The sequence below is a fragment of the Notechis scutatus genome, chromosome 3 (genome assembly GCF_049901735.1).
Source record: "Notechis scutatus isolate UNSWTSFEM ecotype Mainland chromosome 3, rNotScu1.2, whole genome shotgun sequence".
Taxonomy (NCBI): domain Eukaryota; kingdom Metazoa; phylum Chordata; class Lepidosauria; order Squamata; family Elapidae; genus Notechis; species Notechis scutatus.
Genome location: NC_142011.1, coordinates 190607404 through 190633540, shown reverse-complemented (window position 1 = coordinate 190633540; position 26137 = coordinate 190607404). Strand labels below are relative to the sequence as shown.

General features: G+C 33.3%; 1 protein-coding gene across 1 annotated transcript in view; it reads left to right on the top strand.

The window, feature by feature from the left end:
• Positions 1-26137, top strand: part of CSMD3 (CUB and Sushi multiple domains 3) — a 618612-nt gene that overhangs the window by 439578 nt on the left and 152897 nt on the right. The window contains exons 28-31 of the mRNA XM_087962106.1: positions 5540-5678; positions 9858-10045; positions 11466-11660; positions 19838-19954. Coding sequence (XP_087818232.1) covers positions 5540-5678; positions 9858-10045; positions 11466-11660; positions 19838-19954 — 639 coding nt within the window. The remainder of the gene's footprint in view (positions 1-5539; positions 5679-9857; positions 10046-11465; positions 11661-19837; positions 19955-26137) is intronic.

Genomic DNA, 26137 nt, shown 5'->3' with positions numbered 1-26137 from the left:
TCTTTCAGGACCAGCTCCTTGCCAAAACTATGATCACAAGCCACAGTCATCCCCATCTTCAAAAAGGGAGACCCCAGCCTAGTTGAAAATTACAGACCAATGTCTTTATGCTGTGTCATCTGTAAAGTCATGGAATCAATTATTAACCATTCCATTAGCCTCCACTTAGAGACAAACAACCTACTCTCTAATAAACAATTTGGTTTCAGAAAAAAACTATCCTGTAATCTGCAACTCTTACACTGCAAAAACATATGGACTACACAACTCGATCAGGGCAAAGCAATAGACACAATCTACATAGACTTCTGTAAAGCCTTTGATTCAGTGGTACACGACAAACTACTACTAAAACTAAAATCTTATGGTATCTCTGGACACCTACACAACTGGATAGAAACATTCCTGTCAAACAGACAACAAATGGTCAAAATTGGGGGCGTCCTATCACATTCTGTACCTGTCAACTGTGGTGTCCCCCAAGGCAGTGTTTTAGGACCCACTCTCTTCAGACTCTACATAAATGATCTCTGTGATCAAATTAAAAGCAACTGCATTCTCTTCACTGATGATGTAAAGCTATTAAACACCACAGACAATACTACTACCCTCCAAAAAGACGTTGACTATGTATCAGAATGGTCAATCAAGTGGCAACTTCAAATCTCAACAAATAAATTATCTGTCATACATATTGGCAGAAAAAATCAGAAAATAAAATACAGGCTGAATAGTCAAAACCTTGTTGAGGATCCAAACTTTGTCAAGGACCTTGGAGTACTCATCTCAAATGATCTAAGTGCTAAAACCCACTGTAACTACATAGCCAAAAAGGCATTAAGAGTTGTTAATCTAATCCTATGTAGCTTTTTCTCTGGTAATATCACACTACTACCTAGAGCATACAAAACATTTGCAAGACCTATACTTGAATACAGCTCATCAGTCTGGAACCCATGTCATGTATCTGATATTAACACAATTGAAAAATCCAGAAATATTTCACAAGAAGAGTTATCCACTCCTCTGCTCATTGCAGAATACCTTATGCCACCAGACTTGAAACTCTAGACCTAGAAAACTAGAACTACGCCGCCTCCGGTCCGATCTAAGTATAGTATATAAAATCATCCATTGCAATGTCCTAACTCAAATGAATACTTCAGCTTCAATCATAACAATACAAGAGCACACAATAGATACAAACTCAAGGTTAACCACACTAAACTTGACTGCAGAAAATACGACTTCAGCAACAGAGTGGTCAATGTTTGGAATACTCTACCTGACTCTGTGGTTTCTTCCCCAATCCCCAAAAACTTTAACCTTAGACTGTCTACTATTGACCTCACCCTCTTCCTAAGCGGCCTGTAGGGGATGTGCATAAGCGCACCAATCGTGCCTACCGTCCCTGTCCTGTTGTTTCTTTTATTTTTCTTATAAGTATCTATCTCATGTATTCAAAACTATATTTATTCTTATACCTGTATCTTGTAAGCGATTGACAAATCAAATTAAAAACCATTCACACACTTAAAAGGGTACCAAAAGTTGGTAAGAAAGATGTAGAAGGTTAAAGGACAGATTTGAATAAATAATTAACCTGAAAAAGTATGGATATGAGCCATTTCCTGCCTCGTGAGTCCTACTTAAAATGGATGCTAAAGGACTTTTTTTTATTCTTGTCAACTACAGAATAAGCCAATTAATCTGCTAAGTAGCATTGCTGAGCATTAGAAAAATATAGTTCAGTAATCATTCACAATAGCCAGAATTTGGAGGTACACTTTGATAGATCTCTGCATGCAAATATTGAGCCATAGTGGCGCAGTAGTTAGAATGCAGTACTGCAGGCTACTTCTGTTGACTCCCAGCTGCCAGCGGTACAGCTGTTTGATTCTTACCAGCTCAAGATTGACTCAGCCTTCCATTCTTCCAAAATGAGGACCCAGATTGTTGGGGGCAATATGCTGACTCTGTAAACCACTTAGAGAGGGTTGTAAAGTACAGTGAAGCAATATGTAATCTAAACCCTATTGCTAGAAAGCTAAACATTTCTAATCAATCAACATGTATCACTCTAAGCCTCTGAATCCTGTGGAAGGCAATTTATGTTAAAGAAAATAAAAAGAGTCAAAAAATAGTGGCACTTGCAAAAGGATTTAACTGGAGGCAAAAAATATGATAGCAACATCGTGGGTTCATGACTAAACCTTTCGTATGAGCATTGTAATGTTGCACTCTTGGTGTGGAATGTTGTTTTCCTCTTCCTGATAAAAACAGAAAGCTCCTGTGGATGCTACTGTATCATGAATCTCTTGGTTCAGACAGAGTTTGTGATGGCATAGCATGTTTTAGCTTTTCCTAAACTCATATTTTGCTCCAAGTATCCATAAAAGCAATATTTTGTGCTATTTCTCATACAAAATGCCTGATGAGTTTACATCAATCTTAAAATGGCTTAATTGGAGTTATAATTATGATGATTTAATTGCAGTTGACTTGTCATGCTAATTATATATATTATATAGTTATTTCTTTTGATCACAAATCACTAGTTTATGCTTTTTTATATGATTATGCTCCCATAATATTATTTTTTGTTAAAATTCAAAGGATCACAATATGATGAATCTTCTTTTTATATAAATTTCTTGAATGATCAGGAATTGTCCAAGTCAAGCATTTTCCTGCCTTTTGCTGGTGAAACCCTCAATGTAAATTGTTCTAATCCCATGGAACATTCCTCCACATTTTACCAGAAGTCTCTTGGGGAAAAAATCACCACTAAAACCTGTAACCCAATATTTCATAACTACATTGTGTTACATTTAACTTGTGGTAGCAAAATAGTTAATTACCCAGTGCTTTAACTGATTTTTATTATGACGTGTTTCTAATTAACCTAGTAACCCAATATTCTAATATTATAGAATCTTTTTAAACATGGTTGGCTTTTTAAGGTTAAGTTTCCTGCATGGACTTTGTGTTAGAGCGATTCTATCACATTAGAGTTACAGTATGTTTTTAATAGCAGTCTTTAAGGTCTTTGAACACCAAAACAGAAATATTTTATTCTGGCAAAAGAAACCTAGACTTAGGAGTGTAATCTTTTGCATATCTATTCAGAATTAAACCTTGTTTAAATCAGATTTTTCAATAAGTGTGAATGACTGTAATTGCCAAAGGCTGGAATGTATGGAAATCTGTTCCTAAACACAATGACACTGCCATAATATTACATGTGTATTGACATCACAATACAAACACCATTTAACATACATTGATCACAATATTGTATATAAGTATATAAAGTCTGAGTTTTCATTGTGGCATCATAACCTCCATTTGTAACCTTTGCTATATCTAACTGTGTTTATGCTATAATCCATGATTATTATTGTTAAACATATAACATATAACATATAAAATCACAGTTTTACACAGATCATGAGCTAGTGTTGGCTTTCAAATGCATCATGTTCTTCCCAACAATTTAGGACATCATAATGTGACAGTGTAGCATCTGAGTAGACCTAAACAGTGTTGCTTTTTGTAATTGACCAATGGAAATTTTGCACTTGAGTGATGGTGATCTTGTCAATGTCAATGTTTTGGGTTTGCATGCAAGGAGCCTATTACTATAGGTACTATCTTTGCCTACTTTTGTCAAATATGTTCTACTTCTATTTGCAGTGTTTTGTATTTTGTTACCTTTTTCAGTTTTTTTTATCTTCTATTCAGTAGTTTCCAGGTATTGCTATGTCTGCTTTTTTTTTGTCTTTCTTATTGAAAGCTTCTTCATTTTTTATTACTTTGTTTATTTTGTGATCCCACAAGTTCTTGTTTGCAGGTAAGCAGTAATTTCTACAGATATCCTTATGAACCATTATTGTTCCATTGTATTGCTAGTCTGTGTGATATTCTTGCAGTAACTGGCTGGATGGTTATCGTTTCTTTAGCTTCTTTGCAAAGGAAGAATTTTCTGTCAGTTGCTCTCGTCTCAGTTCTGATTTTGTATGCATTTGTTCATAAGGCTTGGCCATATGCAGCCAAAGTTAGCCTCTCTGTCTGTCTCTTTCTTCAATTTTCCTGCTTTTAGCCATTCCAGGTCTTATTGTTATCTGCTTGGCTTGCTAGAGTTTTTTGTTTTGTTTTGTTTTTTAGTGTACTAGCTGTCTACTCTGCCTCGCCAGAGCCCTCTTCTAATCTTAATTAACTTTATTGTAGACCACCTTGGTCTCTCCCATATTCAGTAATTTTTTCACGTTGCAGTAGTTTCTATGCATTTTCGTCTTCAATATCCTTCAGATATTTCTTCCACTGACTTTGGATTTTAAACTTTTCTTCATTCTCATGATGTATTCATTTCTAACCTTTTTCTTGACTTCAGTGCCCTTGATTTTGTCATCTTGAGGGATAACCCAGCTATTTGTAGTGATGATTTTCATCCAGACCCTCTTTCCATAGGCATCTTGATTCATTCAGTTTTAACTATTTTTCCCTTATTGATGATGTGGGTGGTGTGGCACATTGTCCAGTCAAAATTTCATTGTAATATCTTGGCTCTATATACATAGAGTGTTTAATAATGATTCTATTTCAGGTGGTATTTTTACATTAAGCTTCAGGTTATGCATGTAAAGGAGGGGAGATAGCCTGGCAGATGTTTTTTCATATGTAATAATTTAACTTGTTCAGTATTGTTGACCAAGGAATTAGGGCAATAACAAACAATAGTGATGATGATGATTCATCTTAAAGATTTCTCTCTTGATACTAACCTCTCCTACTCTATCAGCATTGGATTATAAAATGTGTCTTCCTTTTGTAATTATAAAAGTAAACAAATATTTGCATAAATCATGTTATCATAAATGGGCTCCCCTCTGGCAAATCCACTGCCAAACTAAGCAAATCAAAATAATTTCAAATGAGAATCATTCATAGATCTGTTTATGCATACAACTAGTAAGAAAAGTGTAGAGCATAAAACATATGGGGAAGGACATTAAAAAACAAGAGAAACATACAAATCCAATGTTGTATAACAACAAAAATATGCAAGTTTTCAAAATTCATTGCAACTACAGCTTCTAGGAGTTTTAGTTATCTAAGAAAATTATGTGAGTGGTAAACTCAGCCTTAATATGCAATGTCATTCTTATGTTTGCTATCAAATGTACTTTTTTCCATCTTGTTCCTAACCTGTCTTTATTTATATCCATTATTAAATGCTGGTTCTCTTTATATGATTCGATATTCCCATGGTTTATTCATAGTAATACTTTCCAAATAAAAGTTAAGGCAATAGAAGTGCAGCTCAAAAACTTGAATGTATCCTTAGGAGGTGACTCTCTTCTTGTTTCTTTGACTAGAATGCCTTTTAATTTAGAGGTCCTAAAGAATATAATAAATTAGCTTGTTTGTTTTGTACAACCCAAAGATGTTTGTTTCGTTTTTACTTTGCTTATTGTTCATTCTTTGTACTGTGGGATGCAATTGCCTTTTTTACATTCTTTGTTTAATTCATTCACAGCACCTTGTGGAGGCAATCTGACGGGATCATCGGGTTTTATTCTTTCACCAAATTTCCCACATCCTTATCCCCATAGCAGAGACTGTGACTGGACTATTACTGTTAATAATGACTACGTAATATCATTAGCTTTTATCAGGTAAGTATCTGCTTAGTAAAATTTCAGTAATATACTCATTCAAGACTTCTTTGTTTTCCCAAAGGTGCTTTTTCAAAAGGCAACTGGACTTTTTTTGATTTTCCTTGAAGATGTTTTGCTTCTCATCCAAGAACTCCAGAACTGAAGAAGCTTCTTGGATGAGACACAAAATATATTCAAGGAAAAACAACGAAAGTGTAGTTGCCTTTTAAAAAAGTATCTCAGGAACAACCGTAACCTAGATGACTGAAAATTTCCATAGACATCTGTTTGGTTTGGTTTTTGTAAGCCTGATAAAATATCTGCTTTTCAAATCCAAGCACTGTTAGCTTCCAGAGTAACACATTTAATAAGATTATCATAAATGTTTTTTCAGTTCTTATGAGATACAGCTATTGAGATATTTGCTCAAAAAATTAAGAATTATATATTAAGACTCTTTTGACTTCAGTACTTAGAGAATGATCGTATCATCGTATTTAATTTCTAACCTGTTCATTTGTCAACTATTTCTAGGCAACCTAGAAAATTAATCAATAGCAATAAATCTAAACCTCAAAATTAAAGCTTTTCTGCTGTTCTTTATATCCTGGTATGAATATTTATCACTCCATCAATACTAAATATCTATAGCAAGGCAAAAAAAATGAATAGTCTAGAACACAACTAGATCAACTGGGGAAAAGTGTTTGTTTTATTTATTTGTTTACTTAAACATTATTTCATTGCTTGCATTTCTTGTCTGCCCTTTGGTTTAAATTCCCTGAGCAATATCCAATTAAAGGAATAAGGCAATACAATTAATGTACCCAGAAATAGTGCAGGGAATGAATTATGCCAATCAATAAAAGACAGCCAAGCAATAAAAAGAAAAAGAAAATAAAATTGAACAGCTATTATGAGAATGTTAGGTATCTTGGGAAAATCTTTAAACCAATAAGATGCCAAAACCAATGCTTGATGACTTGCCTTTTTAGAGAATTTAGGATATTTTGTATGTGAGCTACGACTTGTAAATATATTGTTTTATTCTTTTGCTGAAGACTTGGGGGAAATTGTAAGATTTAGATCTAAGACTGTTAGAAGAGTGGCAATAGGCACTGATTTGTTTTCCGGAAGTTCCTTAATTATAACATGAAGGTCTCCATCTGCCTTTTTAGTTTATGAAGATATAGCACATAGAAAAATGTATCTTATGAACAATACTCTACAAAACCAGTTATCAGGGAGTTGGTGAGTTCATTGAAACTGACTTCATTTAATCTTAACATGAATTTGCAATCCTCAATGGCTTTGCTCAACCCTTTGGATCTATGCATTCTAGGTTTTTTACTATTAGGCAAGTTTAAAGAGTAAAGAATCAAGGTTAATGTCCCCTTTACTTTTACTATAATATTGACACAAAGAATATAGTTTTCACCACTTCTAAGAAATTATAGTGTCAATGGTAAGTTTGAAAGAAGAACATAGCCTTAAACAGAAGCATGGTGCCAGGTATGTGGGTGGGTATAATTAATAAATTAAATAAAGTCAATCACTTAGTCAGTGCTACCCTTCTTGTAGGAGGCAAAACAGGTTTAACTTACTACTATAAATGGGATTAGGTTTAAGAGGGGTTTTATTTGCTTTGTTTTTATTTTTAAGAATGTTGGTAACATTATCCTTCTCTTTTATATTAATTAGTAGTTGTTTATGTAAAATAGGTTTATTTTTAAAACAGATTTGGTAAAGAAAAAAGACATATTTACTATTTTTACTTTTGGGGGTGAATTGGATAACCCAGATTCCTAAGAAATCTTCTCCCTTGTTTTCTTCTGAAGTGCATCCATGGTGTGAATACAGAATTTGTGCCTCTGGTTCTGTCTCTTATATAATAATTTTAGTGCAATCCTGCCTTCCAATATCCAATGTTATGCTTCAGAAATTGTAGTTGATAATTGTTGTTGCATAAAGATGAAGGAATACATTGAATTTGAATACAGGTAATCCCCCACGTATGATCATAACTGAGCCCAACATTTCAGTTGCTAAGTGAGTTTTGCCCTATTTTACAACCAGATTCATTTAACACAATTGTTAAATGAATCTGGCTTCCCCCTTGACTTGGTTTGCCAGAAGGTTCAAAAGGTAGACTTAGATTTCATTGTCACTTTGAATGTACACTAATCAGCATACATTAAAATGAAATTTCATTGCATACAGCTCTCAAAGGGTCACCACCTCCAATATACACTACATAAAAACATGACTAAATAAATAAATACATACATACATGCATACAAAATTATGCACATACCCACATATTTATAAGACACAGAGAAACAACACAGTCTACTTCGGATGTATATGTGTACATGGTGAGAAAATGAATCTAGTGAGTTTATCAGATGGATGAAATAGGGAACAAAACTGTTACAGAATCTGGTAGTACTGCTAGAAATACTTCAAAACCTCCTCCCAGAGGAGAGCAACAGAAACAGACCATAAAGTGGATTTGGGATCACATAGTACATCTAAGCAGTATCCTGAATAACAGGAAGTAAGCTTCCTATCATCCTCTCAGCTGTCCTTACCACTCTCTGTATGAACTTTCTATCAGAGGCACTGCTGTCCCCAAACCAAACCATGATGCAATTTGTTAAAATGTTTCTCAGTTGTGCCTCTGTAAAAAGTGACTAGGACAGAAGGAGAAAGGTGTGCTCTCCTCATTTGATGCAGAAAATGCAGACACAATTTGATCACATGAACCCAGGATATTGCAACGGTTATAAATGAATGCCAATTGCCAAGCGGGGTGACTTTTGATCACATGACCATGGGGAGGCTGCAAGAGTTGTAAGTGTAGAAAAATGGGTTACAAGCCACTTTTTTCAGTGCCATTGTAATTTTGAACAGTCAGTAAATCAATGGCTGTATGTCAAAAACTAGCTGTACCATGTTGCATATTGTATGGCATGAGAAGCTGCTGGTGCCTGTTCCTTGTGGACAATGATACCTGGAAATAGATAGGATGATATAGAGTGAAATGAATGCCATGCTGCTGTATAACATTGCACCTTTAAGTATCCAATGAATGAACAGGAACAGGTCAATAAGATGGAAGCAATAAGAATTATGCTGAGTATTTATGATGTTATATAATTCAGCTCATAAAGGTTTAATGCAGACAATCTGTATCTTTAGTTCCTATACTAAAATAGGTTTACAGCTTTTGGAAGAGATGAATGTTTGAAATTAAAGGGAAATGTCATCGTCAGATTAAGAGTCCATTTTATAAACCACATATTTACATACTACCATTGCTTAGGTGAACAATGCTGTCTTACTTATTAAATGTTATTTGTTCAAATTCTCAAAAATAGTTGAGGATCTAAAACAAAGTTGGAGATTAAATAAAGCAAATCTATTAACCATTGTACCTTTTCGGATCTACGAAGGATAAAAAGGATGACATATTTTTGAAAGAAAAGAGCCAACAAAAATGTCATGACAAATTTTATGAAAGAGGATAAATAAAATGATCTTAAAAAGACACCAAGAAATGCATACAGAAAGAAATAAAATTTAATTATTTTAATTTTCTGACACTTTAAATATTAATTTTCTTCTCTGAAACAAGAAAAAAAAACCAGTCAAATGCATTTTATTAGGAGGAAACCCACATTTTTATGCCAACATTCAAAGGAAGTTATGTGGTTATTTATTCAATCTATATCCCCACTTTCCTTTAGGAGCTGAAGATGATGGACAAAAAAACTTCTCAAGATGTTCCCATATCTAAATTTAAACCACACTGGTTCTCATTGGTTCTTTCCAACTAGTATTCAAAAGATTATGCAAATGATAAGCATCCAATTTATAAATAAAAGAAGAAAAACTGACAAGCATTTTTAATGCACTTTCAGCGCAACTGGAGAGTTCTTTCCTTATTAAGATATCCAAGCAAATATAAGGTTGCTGCACACTGACCATTAGAAGAGAGTAATTATATCTAATAGTTTGAATTCATGCTTATCGTTACACTAAAAAATAGAAACAATGGTGAATACTTAAGACTAGGTATTATGTATACTTAAGACTTATTTCCATAATCCCAGTGGTCTACATTAATTATTGGATAAGCAATATTTTTATCTAATGTGATATATACATATATATTTATTTTTTAAAATTTTACAGCTTCAGCATAGAACCAAATTATGACTTTCTCTACATCTATGATGGGCCAGACAGCAATAGCCCATTAATTGGAAGTTTTCAAGATAGCAAATTGCCAGAGAGAATAGAAAGCAGTTCAAACTCAATGCATCTGGCTTTTCGAAGTGATGGATCTGTTAGTTTTACTGGGTTCCATTTGGAGTATAAAGGTAAGTAACTTTAACTCTGTTCTTAACATGGGTCATAGATGTTGACACACGCAATCTGATGCAACTACTTTACAGTTCCTGTTTGCATTGTGTCAAGCATCAAGTCATTTTGCTTATTTACCTTTTTCACTTTACCTTATTTGTGACTTATTTAATTCTTATTTCATGTGAAATGATTGCTTACTTATGTTACTTACTTATGGTATTTATGTTAAATGATTATAGAGAGTCCTCAGTATGACAAACTGAGGCTGCAATGATGGCCATAAATTATTGCAGTCATTAAGTAGGTAACCATCTAACTGTGCACTATTTTATAAACATGTGAATGTAGTTGTTATCAAGCAAACTTGTTTTACCTAAACAGCATTTTTTTTTGCCTGGAAACCAGATGTAAACAGCAGAAAACAGCAAAATATGTCAAAAAATATGGTCATATGACCATAGGAACCTGCAAATGACTGTAAATGTGAGCCAATGCCTATACATTGAAAATAAGATCATATGGTTGCAGCCATTGGAACTCCAACACTAGGTTATAAGTACTTTTTGTGGTTTGTTGTAATTTCCAACAATCTTTGAAAAACTAGTTGTAAAGCAAGGACTACTCTGTTTTTCCAAAAATAAGATCCAACCATCCAACTAGCGTGATTTTCAGGATGCTTCCAACTAGCGTGATTTCCAGGATACCCCCAAAATAAGCCCCAGTTAAGTTTGTCAGCCAGACAGGTGCGTTTAGTGCTGTATTTCCCTGAAAATAAGACTAATTGGAAAATAATCCCTATATATCTTTTGACCAGTCTTATTTTTGGGGAAACATGGTACTTATAGAAAAGCTCTTTGATTTTAAAACATCATAATGTGGTGACATCCTCAGGACCTCACTGTTTTTGGTATTGTGACAAAAGCATGTTATAGCGTTATAGCATTGTGCTGTAAACTCTGGTTCTTGTGTGTGGTCTGTAGCCTCAAAACACAGATAGAAAAGAGACATGCATTAAACTGCCACAACACTGCTTTCATTAGTCTGAACCTTATACTGCCCCACAGTTAAAAATCATTAAAAAATGGTGGGAAAGAAAATGAAAGAAACACTCAATCCTTCATAAGAATTTTGATTACTTTGTGTTTTTGTTTTATGTTTAAAGCAAAATTGGTAGTGAGAGAAAAGGAAGTTGTTTAGCACAAGGGAAATAAAGATCTAAGAGGCTTTTGACATCTTTCTTTGCAAAGATTATTTTAGACTACTTAATGGCATAACATGTAGTTTGAAAAAGAAATGGTGCTTATAATTATGGTGCTTATAATTATTTTGCTGGTTGTCTCGTATGGGTATGCCATATTTTAAAAATCCAGTACATCAAATTAAATGTAGTTTTTCTAACAGTAGCGTTGTCTTTTCTCTCTGCTCAAATTAAAGCCAAGTTACGTGAGTCATGCTTTGATCCTGGGAATATCATGAATGGTACAAGACTCGGAATGGATTATAAACTGGGATCGACAGTCACATATTATTGTGATGCTGGCTATGTTCTTCAAGGATACTCTACCCTTACTTGTATCATGGGAGATGATGGAAGACCTGGATGGAACAGAGCCTTACCTACTTGCCATGGTAAGATATTAGCATTTGTTCATTCATTTATTCAATCATTCATTCATTCATCCTCCATCCATGATGGTGATGCTTTTATGGGTGCATGATGAAATGTATGACTTACATAGGGATTCACATGAAGTATTGCTGTTCTCCTTTATTTGTTACTTTCACAAGCTGGTTATGTATTGCACCAGAGTGGTTCTTATGAATACAACATCAAAGTATCCTTCTCCTGTTTTCCATTCAGTCATCTGGAATGCTGCCTCAAATAACAAGAACACACATGGGACAGAGGGGTGGGTATATTCCCAGAGGGGTGTATATATTCTCTGGAAAAACAACAGCAACAACACTGATGTTAGATGAATATCAGTGTTCTCACTGGAATTCAGGCTATCCCATCACAAAATACTGTAAAGCTGGTCATCCAATGGAACTAGGCTTCAGACAATTTTATGTTTAATCTGAGAATTTTTAGTAATAATACTTAGTGTGGTCAGTTGTCACAACTTTACTAACATGAGAAGACTGAAGAAATGAATTTTGCATTGCACCAACTATCTAAGCGGCTTTTTCAACATGCTGCCCACGATGATTATGTGAACTACTAAAATTATTTCATTATCCCTAATCATTTCCATCTTGACTATTGCAACACACTCTACATGGGGCTGCCCTTGAAGAGCATTCAGAAGCTCCAGTTGGTGGGAAAAGGCAGCGGCCCACATGGTTTTGTGCAGACTCCAGTGTGCACATGTATTACCTCTTCTGTGGGAGCTGCTTTGTCTGCCTATTTGCTACTAGGTGCCATCCAAGGTGGTGGTTGCCACCTTTAAAGCCCTTCATGGCTTGGGACCAACTTATCTGAGGGACCGTCTCTTACCAATCACATTTACCTGACCCATCAGAAAGAGGAGGCAGGGAATGCTGTGGGTCGCATCACCAAGGGAGATACATCTTGTGGGACCCAGAAGAAGGGCCTTCTCTTTGGTGGCTCCCTCTCTCTGGAACATCATTCCCCCACTGAAATGCTCTTCTGGTAGGCACTGAAGACCTGGTTCTTCCAGTGAGCCTGGGGAACCCAGAGCAGGTTGGAGCCCATTAAATGGCTTGTGTGATATGCTGTCGCCGGGGGTGGGGGTGTGATTTTATTATTATATTAATTTATTTGATTCGTTTTATTAGTTTTATTGTTTAAAATGTTGTTTTATATTCTGTAAGAGTTGCCATGGGCAAATAGGTAGCAATAATAAATAAATAAATAAATAAATAAATAAATAAATAAATAAATAAATAAATAAATAAATAAATAAATAAATAAATAAATAAATAAATAAATAAATAAATAAATAAATAAATAAATAAATAAATAAATGGATGAATGGATGAATGGATGAATGGATGAATGAATGAATAAATCAGAACTCAAAAAATCATTATGTACCATTTCATTTCATTGCATATCAGAACTCAGAAAGATTGAAGTTCTGAAACAACCTTAGTTAGGTATTATATCTTTTTTAGCAGACACATTTTTGTTTAGTTAGAATGATTGGATTTTCTGAAATAAAGTGAGCTGGAACACCAATCAGTGGCAAAGCATGAATATTACTATCAGCACCTGTTCCAATATTTGAGGGGTTACTACAGAGAGGAGGGGAGTCAAGCTATTTTCCAAAGCACCTGACAAGGCCAGACAAGGAATAATGGATGGAAACCGATAAGGAAAGATTCAACCTGGAAATAAGGAGAAATTTTCTGACAGTGAGAACAATCATCCAATGGAACAGCTTGCCATCAGAAGTTGTGAGAACTTCATCACTGGAGGCTTTTAAGAAGAGACTGGACTGCCATCTGTCAAAAATGGTGTAGGAGGTCTACTTGGGCAGGGGGTTGGACTAGATGACCTACAAGGTACCTCCCAACTCTGTATCTATTGATATCCATTCAAACATATTTTTTTTATAAATGTATATGTATAATGTATATTTATAATCTTTCTGAAACTCAGTTTAAAATCATTTATCTTAATAGTTGCTGTGATTAATTTCGGAAACAAATAGCTAGATTGAAAGCTTTAAAGCTCCTTTGCAAAAGTACCTTTTATTTTCTCTTACTCATATTGTTTGGACTAGATTCATGTTTAAAATACATTTAAGGTATGGGCTAAGATTTAAAAAATTCTTAAAAACTTCCAGTGTTGAAGAATTCACAACTTCTGGAAGCAAGTTGTTGCACTGATTAATTGTTCTAACTGTCATGAAATTTATTCTTAGTTCTAGGTTCCTGCTCTCCTTGATTAGTTTCCATCCATTGGTTCTTGTCTTGCTCTCAGGTGCTTTGGAGAATAGATTGACTCCCTCTTCTTTGTGGCAACCCCTGAGAACACTGCTATCATGTCTCCCCTAGTCCTTCTTTTCATTAAACTAAACATACCTAATTCCAGCAACCATTCTTTATATGTTTTAGCCTCCAGTCCTCTAATTATCTTTGTTGCTCTTCTCTGCACTCTTTGTCCACTTGTCTGTAGCTAATAACTATATTGTATATGTCCTTTAAGCCTTTTTCATAAGAAAGTGACATGAAGGAAGTCCATAGTCTCATTCTATCATGAATGAATGCAAATATTAACTAAATAAATATACTGAATCATTTGACATTTCATGATAACTGTTAAAAAAAAGTAATTAAGGTTTAAGGGACACGGTGGCTCAGTGGCTAAGATGCTGAGCTTGTTGATCAGAAAGGTCGGCAGTTGGACGGTTCAAATTCCTAGCACCATGTAATGGAGTGAGCTCCCATTACTTGTCCCAGCTTCTGCCAACCTAGCAGTTTGAAAGCATGTAAAAATGCATGTAGAAAAATAGGGACTACTTTGGTGGGAAGGTAACAGTGCTCTATGTGCCTTCAGTGTTTAGTCATGAGAGCCACATGACCACGGAGACATCTTCGGACAGCACTGGCTCTTCAGCTTTGTAACGGAGATGAGCACCACTCCTTAGAGCTGGAAACAACTAGCACATATGTGCAAGGGGAACCTTTACCTTTAATTAAGGTTTGCCGATTATATTTTTCACACAGGACAAAAGATAACATGTAATTTCTTTGTCAGTGTCAGCAAGTATACTTACTTTCAATCACACTATATAAGTTTTACCTTTCATGAAACTATTATTTATTGTTTATAAGTTAGTACTTTATTGCTCAGTGTGGTGAAAAACCCATTTCATGCTAAGAAGAATTTACATCATTTTGCAATTCTTGCTGAGTCCAAAAGCAAAAATGCCATGAATTTTTCTTCCTTTTTTAAAAGTTAAGCCTACCACTTGTTATTTATTTTTGGGAAAGAAGAAGAATTATCTCTGAGAGACTACTACTCAGAAGTGGCTGACAAGTATTTATTCTTGATGCTAATAATATGCTTATGGCCTGCATTCTTAGGCAGAAAATATTATAAATATGAATAATAACTGTTCATGCAAGAGAAAACCATACATTCTCATTGTAAAGTATATAATTTATCTGGATATATAAGTTACAGTTATTGCCATACATTCTCATTGTAAAGTATATAATTTATTTGGATATATAAGTTACAGTTATTGCCAATCCAAGTCAAATAAAAAGTTATTTGTTATAGTTTTGATTTTTCCCCCAAATCAAGAAATAACACAGCTTGTTTTCAGGAATGCTGGTGAAATTAGTTGACTTTTCTTTCAGCATAATTAATATGCAAAACAGACTATATTAATTTACCATTATACTTTATCTTTTCCCAAATAATAACTGCAACAGTAACCACAACTGTATATATTAAGATATGAATGAGGTAAATGTGCCTACAAAAATGGTTTCTATTTACTCCTTTCGTCCTCTCTGGTTTGCAGTTTGTCTGAACTAAACCATTTGTGTTTTATGCAAACTTTTGGTATACAAAATTATCCAAAGGGTAGAAAGATGGATAACCGATGCATCTACCAGGAAATGAAGGTGAATTCCATCAAATCCTTTCCTCGCACTTCCTTTAGATTTTAATGGATGGGTTAAGAGTGTGATGAGGGTGAATAAATGTTTGCTTGTGGCACTAGAATAATGTAGAGCAGGGTTCTCCAAACTTGATAACTTTATGATTTGTGGACTTCAACTCCCAGAATTCCTCATGGCTGACTTAAAGTTGCCAATTTTTAGAGACTACTGGCGTAGAGTAAAATATCTCTTTAGTTCACTCCTCTGCTCACAAGAGAGGAACAACAACTACTACTACAAAAATCACCCTTTCTAGATTTATACAAAGCAAATAATCTTTTAATGTGGGATAAAAGATAACCTGCACACCTGTAACGTGAGAGTGAATTAGCAAATGTGCAAATATGTTTATTTAATACATTTAAAAACTAAAAGGCAATTTATTTCAAAATGTTTTCAAGAATAATGTTAACTGGGTGATGATTTGCTTAGATTTGTACTTTGGGATCATAATAGAATATTGTACCATCTATGCTAGCTAAACTTCTCTGCTGCAGTTAGAAATAAAATAAGCATTATGCTAAAATATTCCTGAGCTCAACTTTATTTGAAATTGATACTTTCATATAAGGCTGAGCCACTACATAATGTAATTAAAGCTTTATTATTGTTCAGTTTTATTGCAAATTCCATATGTAATTTGACACAAACTACTGCTTTGACATTGTGTTGAAAAATATAATAGAATTTGCATATCAAATTTCCTTCATTTAAAAAATGCATGATTATGAAAATGCTTTCTTAGTTTCTTCGTCATTGTACACTTTACATACATGACTTTATATGTATTTAAATTCTCAACGTTTTATGTATTTAAATTCTCAACATTTTATTCAATATGTAGTGGACATTAGAAGAAAATAAATCAATATTTAGTCTTGTGCAATCTGAATTTCAAATCCACTGATTTCTAGTGTTGGAGCACTGTAACTTTTAAATAACAAAGAATTACAGTCTGGTATATATTAGATATATGCCCTTTATAAAATTTGATAGAAATAAATTCTCTTGGAACAATTTGAATAAATAAATACTGCTGGAAAATACTCCATGTGTATTCATTCAAATTCATGGAATGGAATTCATTTGCACTCAAATAGGCCTTAGATTATGTAATACCACTTCCTGGTCTTTATCTTGCCTTTTCACCTTTCCACCCTGTATCTCCATAGAGCAACAGAATTGGCTCCAGACAGATAGACAATCCACCAGAACAATTACTTTGTAGCTGTGGAGTTGAAAAGATACATGAGTTGCCCACTCATTCTGGTCCCTAAAACTTCTTCCAGTGATAGTAACATGGTTTTACTCTTTGTTGTGATCAAAAGAACAAGTAGTTACCATATAAATTGTGAGTTTTTCAGGAATTATTAAAAATTATTAAAAAGAGCTTTAGAGAACTTTATGAAGTTTCTAAGTTGTTGAATTGTTAGAGAAAATCTAGATAATAGATCTTATTCATCAAGATCTTTTAACATTAATTTTGTATTTAAAAACAAAAACAAAATGTAAACAACACAATGGATCTATTATCAAAATATTTCAATAATTAAAAATACTAATTACAATTTTTATCGCTTTACTAGAAGTAAAACTTCATAGAAGTAACCTGGATTCTGTTACTTTCCATGAAAGTTGCTTTGAAATAACTCAACACAATACCATGATTTGATTGCCTATTTGTACCCTATGACTATATTAGGTATTGTACCTTATGATTCTTGACAAATATATCTTTTCTTTTTATGTACACTGAGAGCATATGCACCAAGACAAATTCCTTGTGTGTGTAATCACACTTGGCCAATGAAAAATTCATTCATTCATTCATTCATTCATTCATTCATTCATTCATTCATTCATAAAACTTGGGTGTTTTGGCTTTTTTCTCTTCCACACAGTCTGTCTTGCTTTATCCAGGGTGAAAATCTGGTATAAGTGTTCTCATAATTTTTATTCTTAACTGAATGATTAAATAAAGAAAATATTTTTTTTCTGTTCGAGAAATGAACCAGTTTAGTGTAGTGGTTATAGATTAAAAACAAAAACAAAACAGAAGACTGCAAGTAACAGACCTGCTTTATCTCTTCTTTGATGACCTGTTTGGTGACCTTGGGCCAATTACCAGAAAGCATCCAGATACAGAATATATACCTCAAGAGCAAGTTGAAAGAATGAGGTTTTTTTTTAACTACTTGTCATGTGATATAAATACAAATGTATGTGCCTTGGGTTTTTGTCATTTGCATCTACCTCCTCTCCTATTCCTTTGAATGACATATTTTTTATGAAAACATTTCTTAAAATAAATACAGCACAAATAACTTAGAGAGGCCCTACTATAGCTGTGAGACATCCTAATCCTTTGAGAAACAGCTTCTGATGATTGCTTAGCAAAATATGCTTCTATTTGTTTTGTTCAACCACAGTAATATTTACTGGATACATCTGCTTCAGAGAGATATTGAGGCTCTGATATAAATTTAATTATGTGATGAAAGGCTTGTATGAAAGATGGGGTTTCTTAAAAGAGCACTCTGTATAGCAATGTTGTGCAGTCTTAAAGGCAGTTTTAAGATGCATTGACTTCAACTCACAGAATTCTCCAGCCAATGTGGCTGGCTGGGGAATTCTGGGAATTGACTTTTTAAATTTATTTATTTATTTTTATTTATTTATTCAACATTTAAACATTTTAAAAACAATTTCCACTTTTTACAACAATTCTGTAATGGTGTTCATACTGGTTAATAAAGTCTATGTCTATATCAATTACTTCTTCATTCTATTCACTTATACTCTTATTTCTTAATCTAACTTATATACATATATACACATTTATATAGATATATACAACATTGATTATTACTTTCTCATTTTTGCTATCGATTGATGCCTTTGCATCTTCTTCCTAACCACTCATACCAAAGGTTCCATATCTTATTATACTCTATTTCTTCTTTATCTTTTAATATCAACATTAGCCTGTCCATTTCAGCACATTCGAGGATCTTTCTTATTATTGCTGGCTCGGAGGGAATGGTATCCTGTTTCCAATTTTGAGCAAATGAGATCCTGGCAGCAGTTACTATATGAAATATGATGTATTGGAGGTTCCTGATAACATTAAGTACTATTATACCTAATAAAAACAGTTCTGGTTTTAATTCAATTCTTTGTCTCATTATTTCTTCCAACCAAGTTTTAATTTTAAGCCAATACTTCTGTGCTTGGGGAAGGTCCACCACATATGAGAATATATTCCTTGGATGTGATTACATCTCCAACATTTTGCCAATATATTTGTAAACATCTTGGCTAACTTCGCTGGGGGGAGATGCCAGTGGTAGAACATTTTATAGAGATTCTCCTTGTATGCAACTGACAGCATTAGTTTATAATTTATCTGCCATAATTTTTCCCATTGTTCCAAATCAATACCATATCCTAAATGTTTAGCCCAGATTATCATATTCTCTTTTACTATTTCTTTTTCCATTTTATATTCTAGTAAATAATTATATACTTTGCTAATCAGTTTCCCAGTCTTTTGTAAAATTTTATCTAATTGTTATTGAGTTCAATAAAAGCCGAATTATTCCCGATCCTTTTTATACCGTGTTTGAATGTGGAAATATGGCCACCACCATTTCTATTCCTTGAATCTTTAATTGTTGTTGAGTTTTTAGTTGCCCTTTTTCATCTAATAGCTCTTTATATTTTATCATCTTATTTATATCTAATGCATTAGGGTATATCATTGCTTCCATTGACAGCTATGTTGGTATTTTCATATAGTGATTTCTTTTTATTTTGTCCCAGACTTACCCTGGGAATTGACTTCTATGAACGTGAAAGTTCCCAAGATTGAGAAATACTGCTATATAGCCACACTTAAAGTCAATACAGTAGTCTTTGACTTTCAACCATTTGTTTAATGACCATTCAATGTAAACCATTCTAAGATCATTCCTTGTTCTAGCTCCCAAACCTGTCAATAGCATTGCAATAATTAAAATTGTTTGTTTACTCAGAAAGTGAGAAAAACTACATGAAATGTGTGATTTAATCCATTGAATTATTTCTGAAGGTAGAGTTTAATTTTGCTTATTTATTAACTGCTTTGTCCTATCATATTGTGAAATGAATTATCTTTTACTTTGTAGCACCTTGTGGAATACGTTCCATGGGTTCTGAAGGAACGGTTTTATCACCAAACTACCCTAAAAACTATAGCATAGGACATAACTGCATTTACTCGATTTCAGTTCCTAAAGAATTTGGTAAGTAGCAGGTTTTGTTTTTTAATGTTATATGTATTGTATTGCATTGTATTGAATCCATATTGCAGTTAAAATCCCATGTATTTTCTTTAACCTTATGCTTATTTTGTGGAGAAATCTATATGATACATCTGAAACTTTCATTCAAACATAATACTCCTAAATTTGATTCCAACTATCAATTTGTTATGTAGACAAATTATTTCAGTTTCCTAATAAGAAGGATATTTTCTCAGACAGTGGTATCTTCACAGGTTCTGGAGTTCCGGAAAGCTGATTGTGACCAATGCATAGCTACCAACTTTAAATAATACATTTTCACAACATACAGTTATAAACACAAAGCAAACAGCTATTGAGTAGGATTTTGAAAATTCAAATAGCTAAGAATTGGAGCTATGTTGAATTTTTCAATGTGGGTTGTTCTAACCATCAAGCTAAAAATTAGTTATTTTGTAAATGACAAAATAGCTTAATGTATACTCCACTAAACAAAATTGCTACTAGTAAATATGGCTTCTTACATATTTGATTAATTAGTTTATATCAAAGTAAAGCCATATATCTATAACAACAATCATTGGCTTTGAAATGTGGGAAAAATTGGATGATTGCAGCACTCTAGTTTTTACTTGCATGCAATATATGCAACACTGATAATACAAATCAGAACCCATCAGTATGAAAACAGTGACAGTTGCTAAGGACATTATGATGTCTCATTTTAGTCAATGCCAGCACTGGGTGACATCTTCATGGAATTTTTACGTAGTGTTGGTGGTGGAAATACTGACATATTTTATCATTATCTGCTTCTTCTTTTCAATTTTCTAATCAAGTCTATGTCCCTAACATTGGGTTTCTAAAGATTGGCTCTATCCCCTAAATCCAGGTTAGTTCGGACAAGTTGAAAGACTGAGTAATAATTTGGAGGTTGACATTCTGGAAGTTTTAACAAAGAAAAGAAGCTTTAAATATATGTTTGATATTTTCCCTTCTTCTTGGTGTGTTTATAGGCATGGAGCTGTATAGTAAAGTTTATAGGCATGGAGCTGTATAGTAAATTCAAGATTTGTCTTTCAGTATGTTCTCTCAGATAACCTTTTTAAAAGATGTAAGGCATTTCCGAAAAATCAAATAAAATTCATGTATGAGCAACATCTGAATGCAATGATATATCATTGTGTTAAAATGTTTTTATATAGAATATTCTGCAGGAAAATTCACATATAATAAAAGATACAAAATTTGTTTGGAAATATTAAAATAGAATAGAAATTATGTATACAAAGAAGCAAGTGTTTGTGGGGTGGTAGATATGTGTATCCATTTTGTTTCAAAATAAGTGGTATACATAAAATAAAGAGTTTTGTTCTGTTTCAGTTCAGTTCAGTTCAGTTCTGTTTCTGATTTTTTTTCTTTCCATTTTTCTTCTGTCTCACTTATCTTTATTTCTTGAGATTTTCTTGATCCCTTTTGTCTTTGATCATATTGATGCTTTCTCAGAGTTTTGTCATATTTCATGTAACAATGGAGTTACTTTAATTCAGTGCAAATGCTTTGTTTGATAAGCTGATTTCTTATTCTTTTTGTTTCTCCTTTGGATTTTTTTTTCTATTTTCCAATTTCTTCTCCTTCATACTATTTTCCCTCCTTGTGTGCATTTTCCATAACCTTATGCAAGAGATTTTAGAAAGTAATCCATATACTTTACTTTAGTTGTGACATAATATTCACAACTAGAGATGTCTTTTTCAGACAGTATCTCTGGAATGCTGCTATCCAAAGCTTTTTTTTTTTTAATGGCTGTGCAAATTTTGTTAATTTGGATCACTCTGTTCATCTCTGTGAATCCTGTCACACAATGTCCTTACTGAATTACTGCTTATTGTATGCCACTGTAAATCCGTGCTAATGCATTGCAAGTTTGTTCTTCACAATTCTCAGAAATTCAGCACTGTTTATGGATTTCATATGGATAAAACCATTTCCAGCACATTGGCCTTAAGTCTGTGAGTCTCTCTTTATCAGCAGAGATTGCCTCTGTAAACTACTTTTCAGCTCATGCTTCCACTAGGCCAATTCCATGCCAATTTAGTTAGTATTGCAGTTTGACATCCATACAATATTTTAATGAATTTTCTGGGGTGAGGCAGGGGAAATATTCACTGCAAGACTGATTTGGTATCTTAAATAGAGAAGTGCCTTTTAGGGTTCTGTTGCAAAGATTAGCTCTTTTGGAAAGCTTTTTTTTTCCAGTTTCCCACCCCTCCAAAAATATTTTGAAACAAATGCACACAAATATATATTTCTAACAACATGCATTCATTTGGTATATATACCAAACAAATGACCTATTGGGATCCCCGTATCAAAACAACTTACCTTATGTGCAGCCAGAATCTGCAAATAACATTTAACACAACGCAGTACTTAAGCAAAATGGTTTGGTTGAGATCGGCATATGTGGGACTGATTGGGGTAGATTGTAGGGGTGATACTGAAATATAATTTTATCATATTTTATTTATCTATATATTAAATTATTGTATTTTATTCCAATTTCATTTTAAACTGTGCTTATTCCAATTTCATTTTAAATTGTATTTTATCCAATTCCATTTTAAATTATTTTTATTCAATTTTAGTAATAATTTGTGTCTGGAATTCTGCACTTTGATGTGGCCCAAAGGCTAATCAATAAAAAAGTAAACTGAAATTGAAACAACATGCACTTGTGTAGGTATAATTTACATTACTGGTTTAGAATAGTGTATATGCCACATACTCCAGAAGGTGATCTTATTTATTTTCCTTTTTGGAATCTGAAGAAAAAGAGTGTTGGAAACTCAACCATTAGTGAGTTTGAAGTAGAAAAGAGAGCATTGCTGCACAGCATTCGCTGTGGATAGCTCTCATTCATCACGTTCACTCAGCTAAGGGTGTTTTATGTGAACAATTTACCTGTAGGTATATTAATAGACTGAAAATGAGATGGTTGGGTCTTTCAAGGCAGAAAATAATGGACCCAAGACCAGGTAAGGTTGGTGTGCAACCCATTACCACAAAGGAGTGGGAGGGGAGAAACTCAGAGTTTAAACTTAGAGATACATATATATGAGCAGAATCTTAGAAACAAAGAAACTAATTTTTGTGACTTTGTGGGCTATTTGTATTTGCAATTAAAAACTTGTTTATTTACCAGCTATGTACTTGACTACAGTGGCATCGGGAAAGCCGATGGATGCTGTTGGTACTCCTAGAAAGAGACTTATCATGGTAACAGAATATATTTCAATATAATAATCACCTCTCACCAAGTTATCAATATGATATAATTCCAGGAAGTGAGTAGTTAGAAACCTAGTTAAGTAAGCTGTGTAAACACAGACATTTTATATATTTTCACTAAATCAGAGTATAATAGACCTACTGGATCTAGAGGTAATTATAAAAACGTTGAATTGAAATAATCCTCCCTTTTAAAACAAACCTTGTCTTTAAAATTGGAAAAACTAGGAAAATCCAGCCAAAAAATTGAATTTATTCTATTTGATTTATGTCTTTATGGGCTATGTCTTCATGGTTTTAATGTACTGCTTGCACTGAATAATAAAAGACAGTAGCAATCAAAAACCAGTACATAGCATTTATTTAGCTGTGAATACAGTAAATAATGTATAGCATAGAGTTATAAACAAGAAACCTATAAAACCCATTGTGGATAAATAAACTATTTTCCTAGTATTTTATTAGTGACATTTATATAAAAGGTGTAATAAAAATACTAGCAGTATAAATATTTCCCTTTTTTGATCAATAACCATTTAATAAACTAAAATTCCAAAATAGTAGCCTTACAAACATCCATCTGTAATGTTAATATTTTGGTATTTCAGTTTATTACATGGTTTAGAAAATAGAGTGCTAGGGTACTGTATTCACAGAAATCATTATGCAATTAACCTCTTTTGATATCTGCAGGTGATATAGCAGTATTTAGCAAGCATCAGAAAAAGTGTGTCAATTCTATCAGATAGAAGATGCTAGAGATAAAATGAGTCTGGTATAATGTGCAATTAATGCTGTCAAATAGTGTGCTAGTTTTCCTGCTAATGGGGGAGGAGGAGGAGGAGAAGGAGGAGGAGGAGGACAGTGGCTTCTAACAGATCCAGCAAAATTGTAAGAAGAATGAAGATCTGTCTATTAGGTTCTCTGTAACATTGAATTTTAGAGCATCATTGGCGAGGATTCTTTATCTAGAATGACAGGGTGATATAATTTGCATTGATTCATTCCATTTCTTCCTACAAAGAGCTGGCCTCAAGTCTTATCTAAAAATGAAAGTGAGCTATAGCTCACTAGGCTTTAGGTAGCATATTGAGGATCACTTCTAAAAGTGAGTGGGGAACCACAAATTTTGTGGAGCAGGAAGCAGTTTTAAAATGGGAAATTATGGTCTTTCATATCCAATTTGTCCTTTAATGTTCCCCGTAACATAAAAAAATGCCAAAAACAGAAAAACAGGCAAAAAAAAAAAAAAAAAAAGATTATGATCTACCTCTAGGTGTTCAAAAGGTTACTTTTATTAGGTTACTTCAGTTTAATTCTGTGGGGTTTTTTAATAGTCCTGTTGTTTTAAAATCTTTATTACGTTTTTCATTTCCTTATTAGATTTTTTTATGAAATTGCTATCCATATTATTTATGTTAAATCATATTTTTAACATACTACCTCCCCTTTTTGTACAATTTTTACATGTCAGACTAGCTATTTGAATGCAACAAAAAGGAAAAGTCCAAAATAAAAACAGATTGGATTAAAATTAAAATACAATTACTATGTATTAATAGTATATTTACTCCTGGGACCCAACAGAAGATGTTGAGAACTCAGCTTGGGACTTAATACTTCTCTAGTTTATCTTTATAACTTCAGGGAATTATATGTACAGAAATGTGCCTGGTTGCTAAGACTTAACACCAATTTGATGGCATCTAATCAATCAATCCACCAATCAATTATACCTAATACATCAATATTCTGTATGTGATTTCATACAGACTCCAAATATACCTAAGGATTTTTATCCAGATTTTTATATTTGTTAATATAAATTTTTAAAAAAGAACAATCTTTATTAGAAGAGTTAAAATTAACAACATTGTAAAAAGGTAAACTATTCATCATAATTGTTTCTTGAATATTCTGGAAGAAGTGACATATCTTGACATCAAATTATTTGGATGATTATATTTTATGGAGTATAAATAAAAGCTATTTCACTTTCAAATTTTCACCACTAACTTTCTGAGGAGGGGGGAGATAAATTGCAGTAGAGCTTGTTTTCAGTGTTTCATTATTCTGTCATGCAGAATCAGAACTTCAATATTTCATACAGTGATGGGCTTAAGCAAGAAGATAAATGATTCACAAAAGCACACAGCATGCCATAGACAGAATCTTTTTTGTAAACATAGGAGACTCATCATCTTTGACACGCTCCCACTGATACTGCAGAAGGGTGCAATGATAACTAATTGTTTAACTCTGAAGTCCTTCACTGATTAAAATTAAATGGCAGTTGCTTAATTTTAATATCTCCCTCTCTCTCTGATCACAAGATACAATTTGTACTTAATGGTGGAACACACATGAGTAAGCTCTCAAAAGTTTACAAGCTTGTTCTGTGGTAAAATGGAGGTATGTTTACTGATTTCCTGAAGACAAAGTGAGGAAATTCAAAAGCAATATACATTTATGGCCCAGAAGACCATTTATTTAAAAATAATAATAATGGACAATTATAAAGTAATAATATTATTTACAACATCTAAATTAATGTGAAATTCTTTAATTATAACCCTCAGTATTTCTAATAAGCAAATTGCAAAGACTGATGATAGCAGTTAAAAACTGTCACTGCTAGAGTGCCTGTAGGAATTTGATCATAAGATATTTAACGTACAATGAATTAGAATGCCCAGGAAAAGATGCTGAAATGGGACTAATAAATTCATTACACAAACAAAGATAAAAGGTACAAAAGAAGACTATATGTACCAATATATGACTTTATCAGAGGTAGCATTCAGCAGATTTTGACCAGTTCTGGAGAACCAGCTATTGCCATACCCACCAAGCCACGCCCACAGAACCGGTAGTTAAAAATATTTTATATAT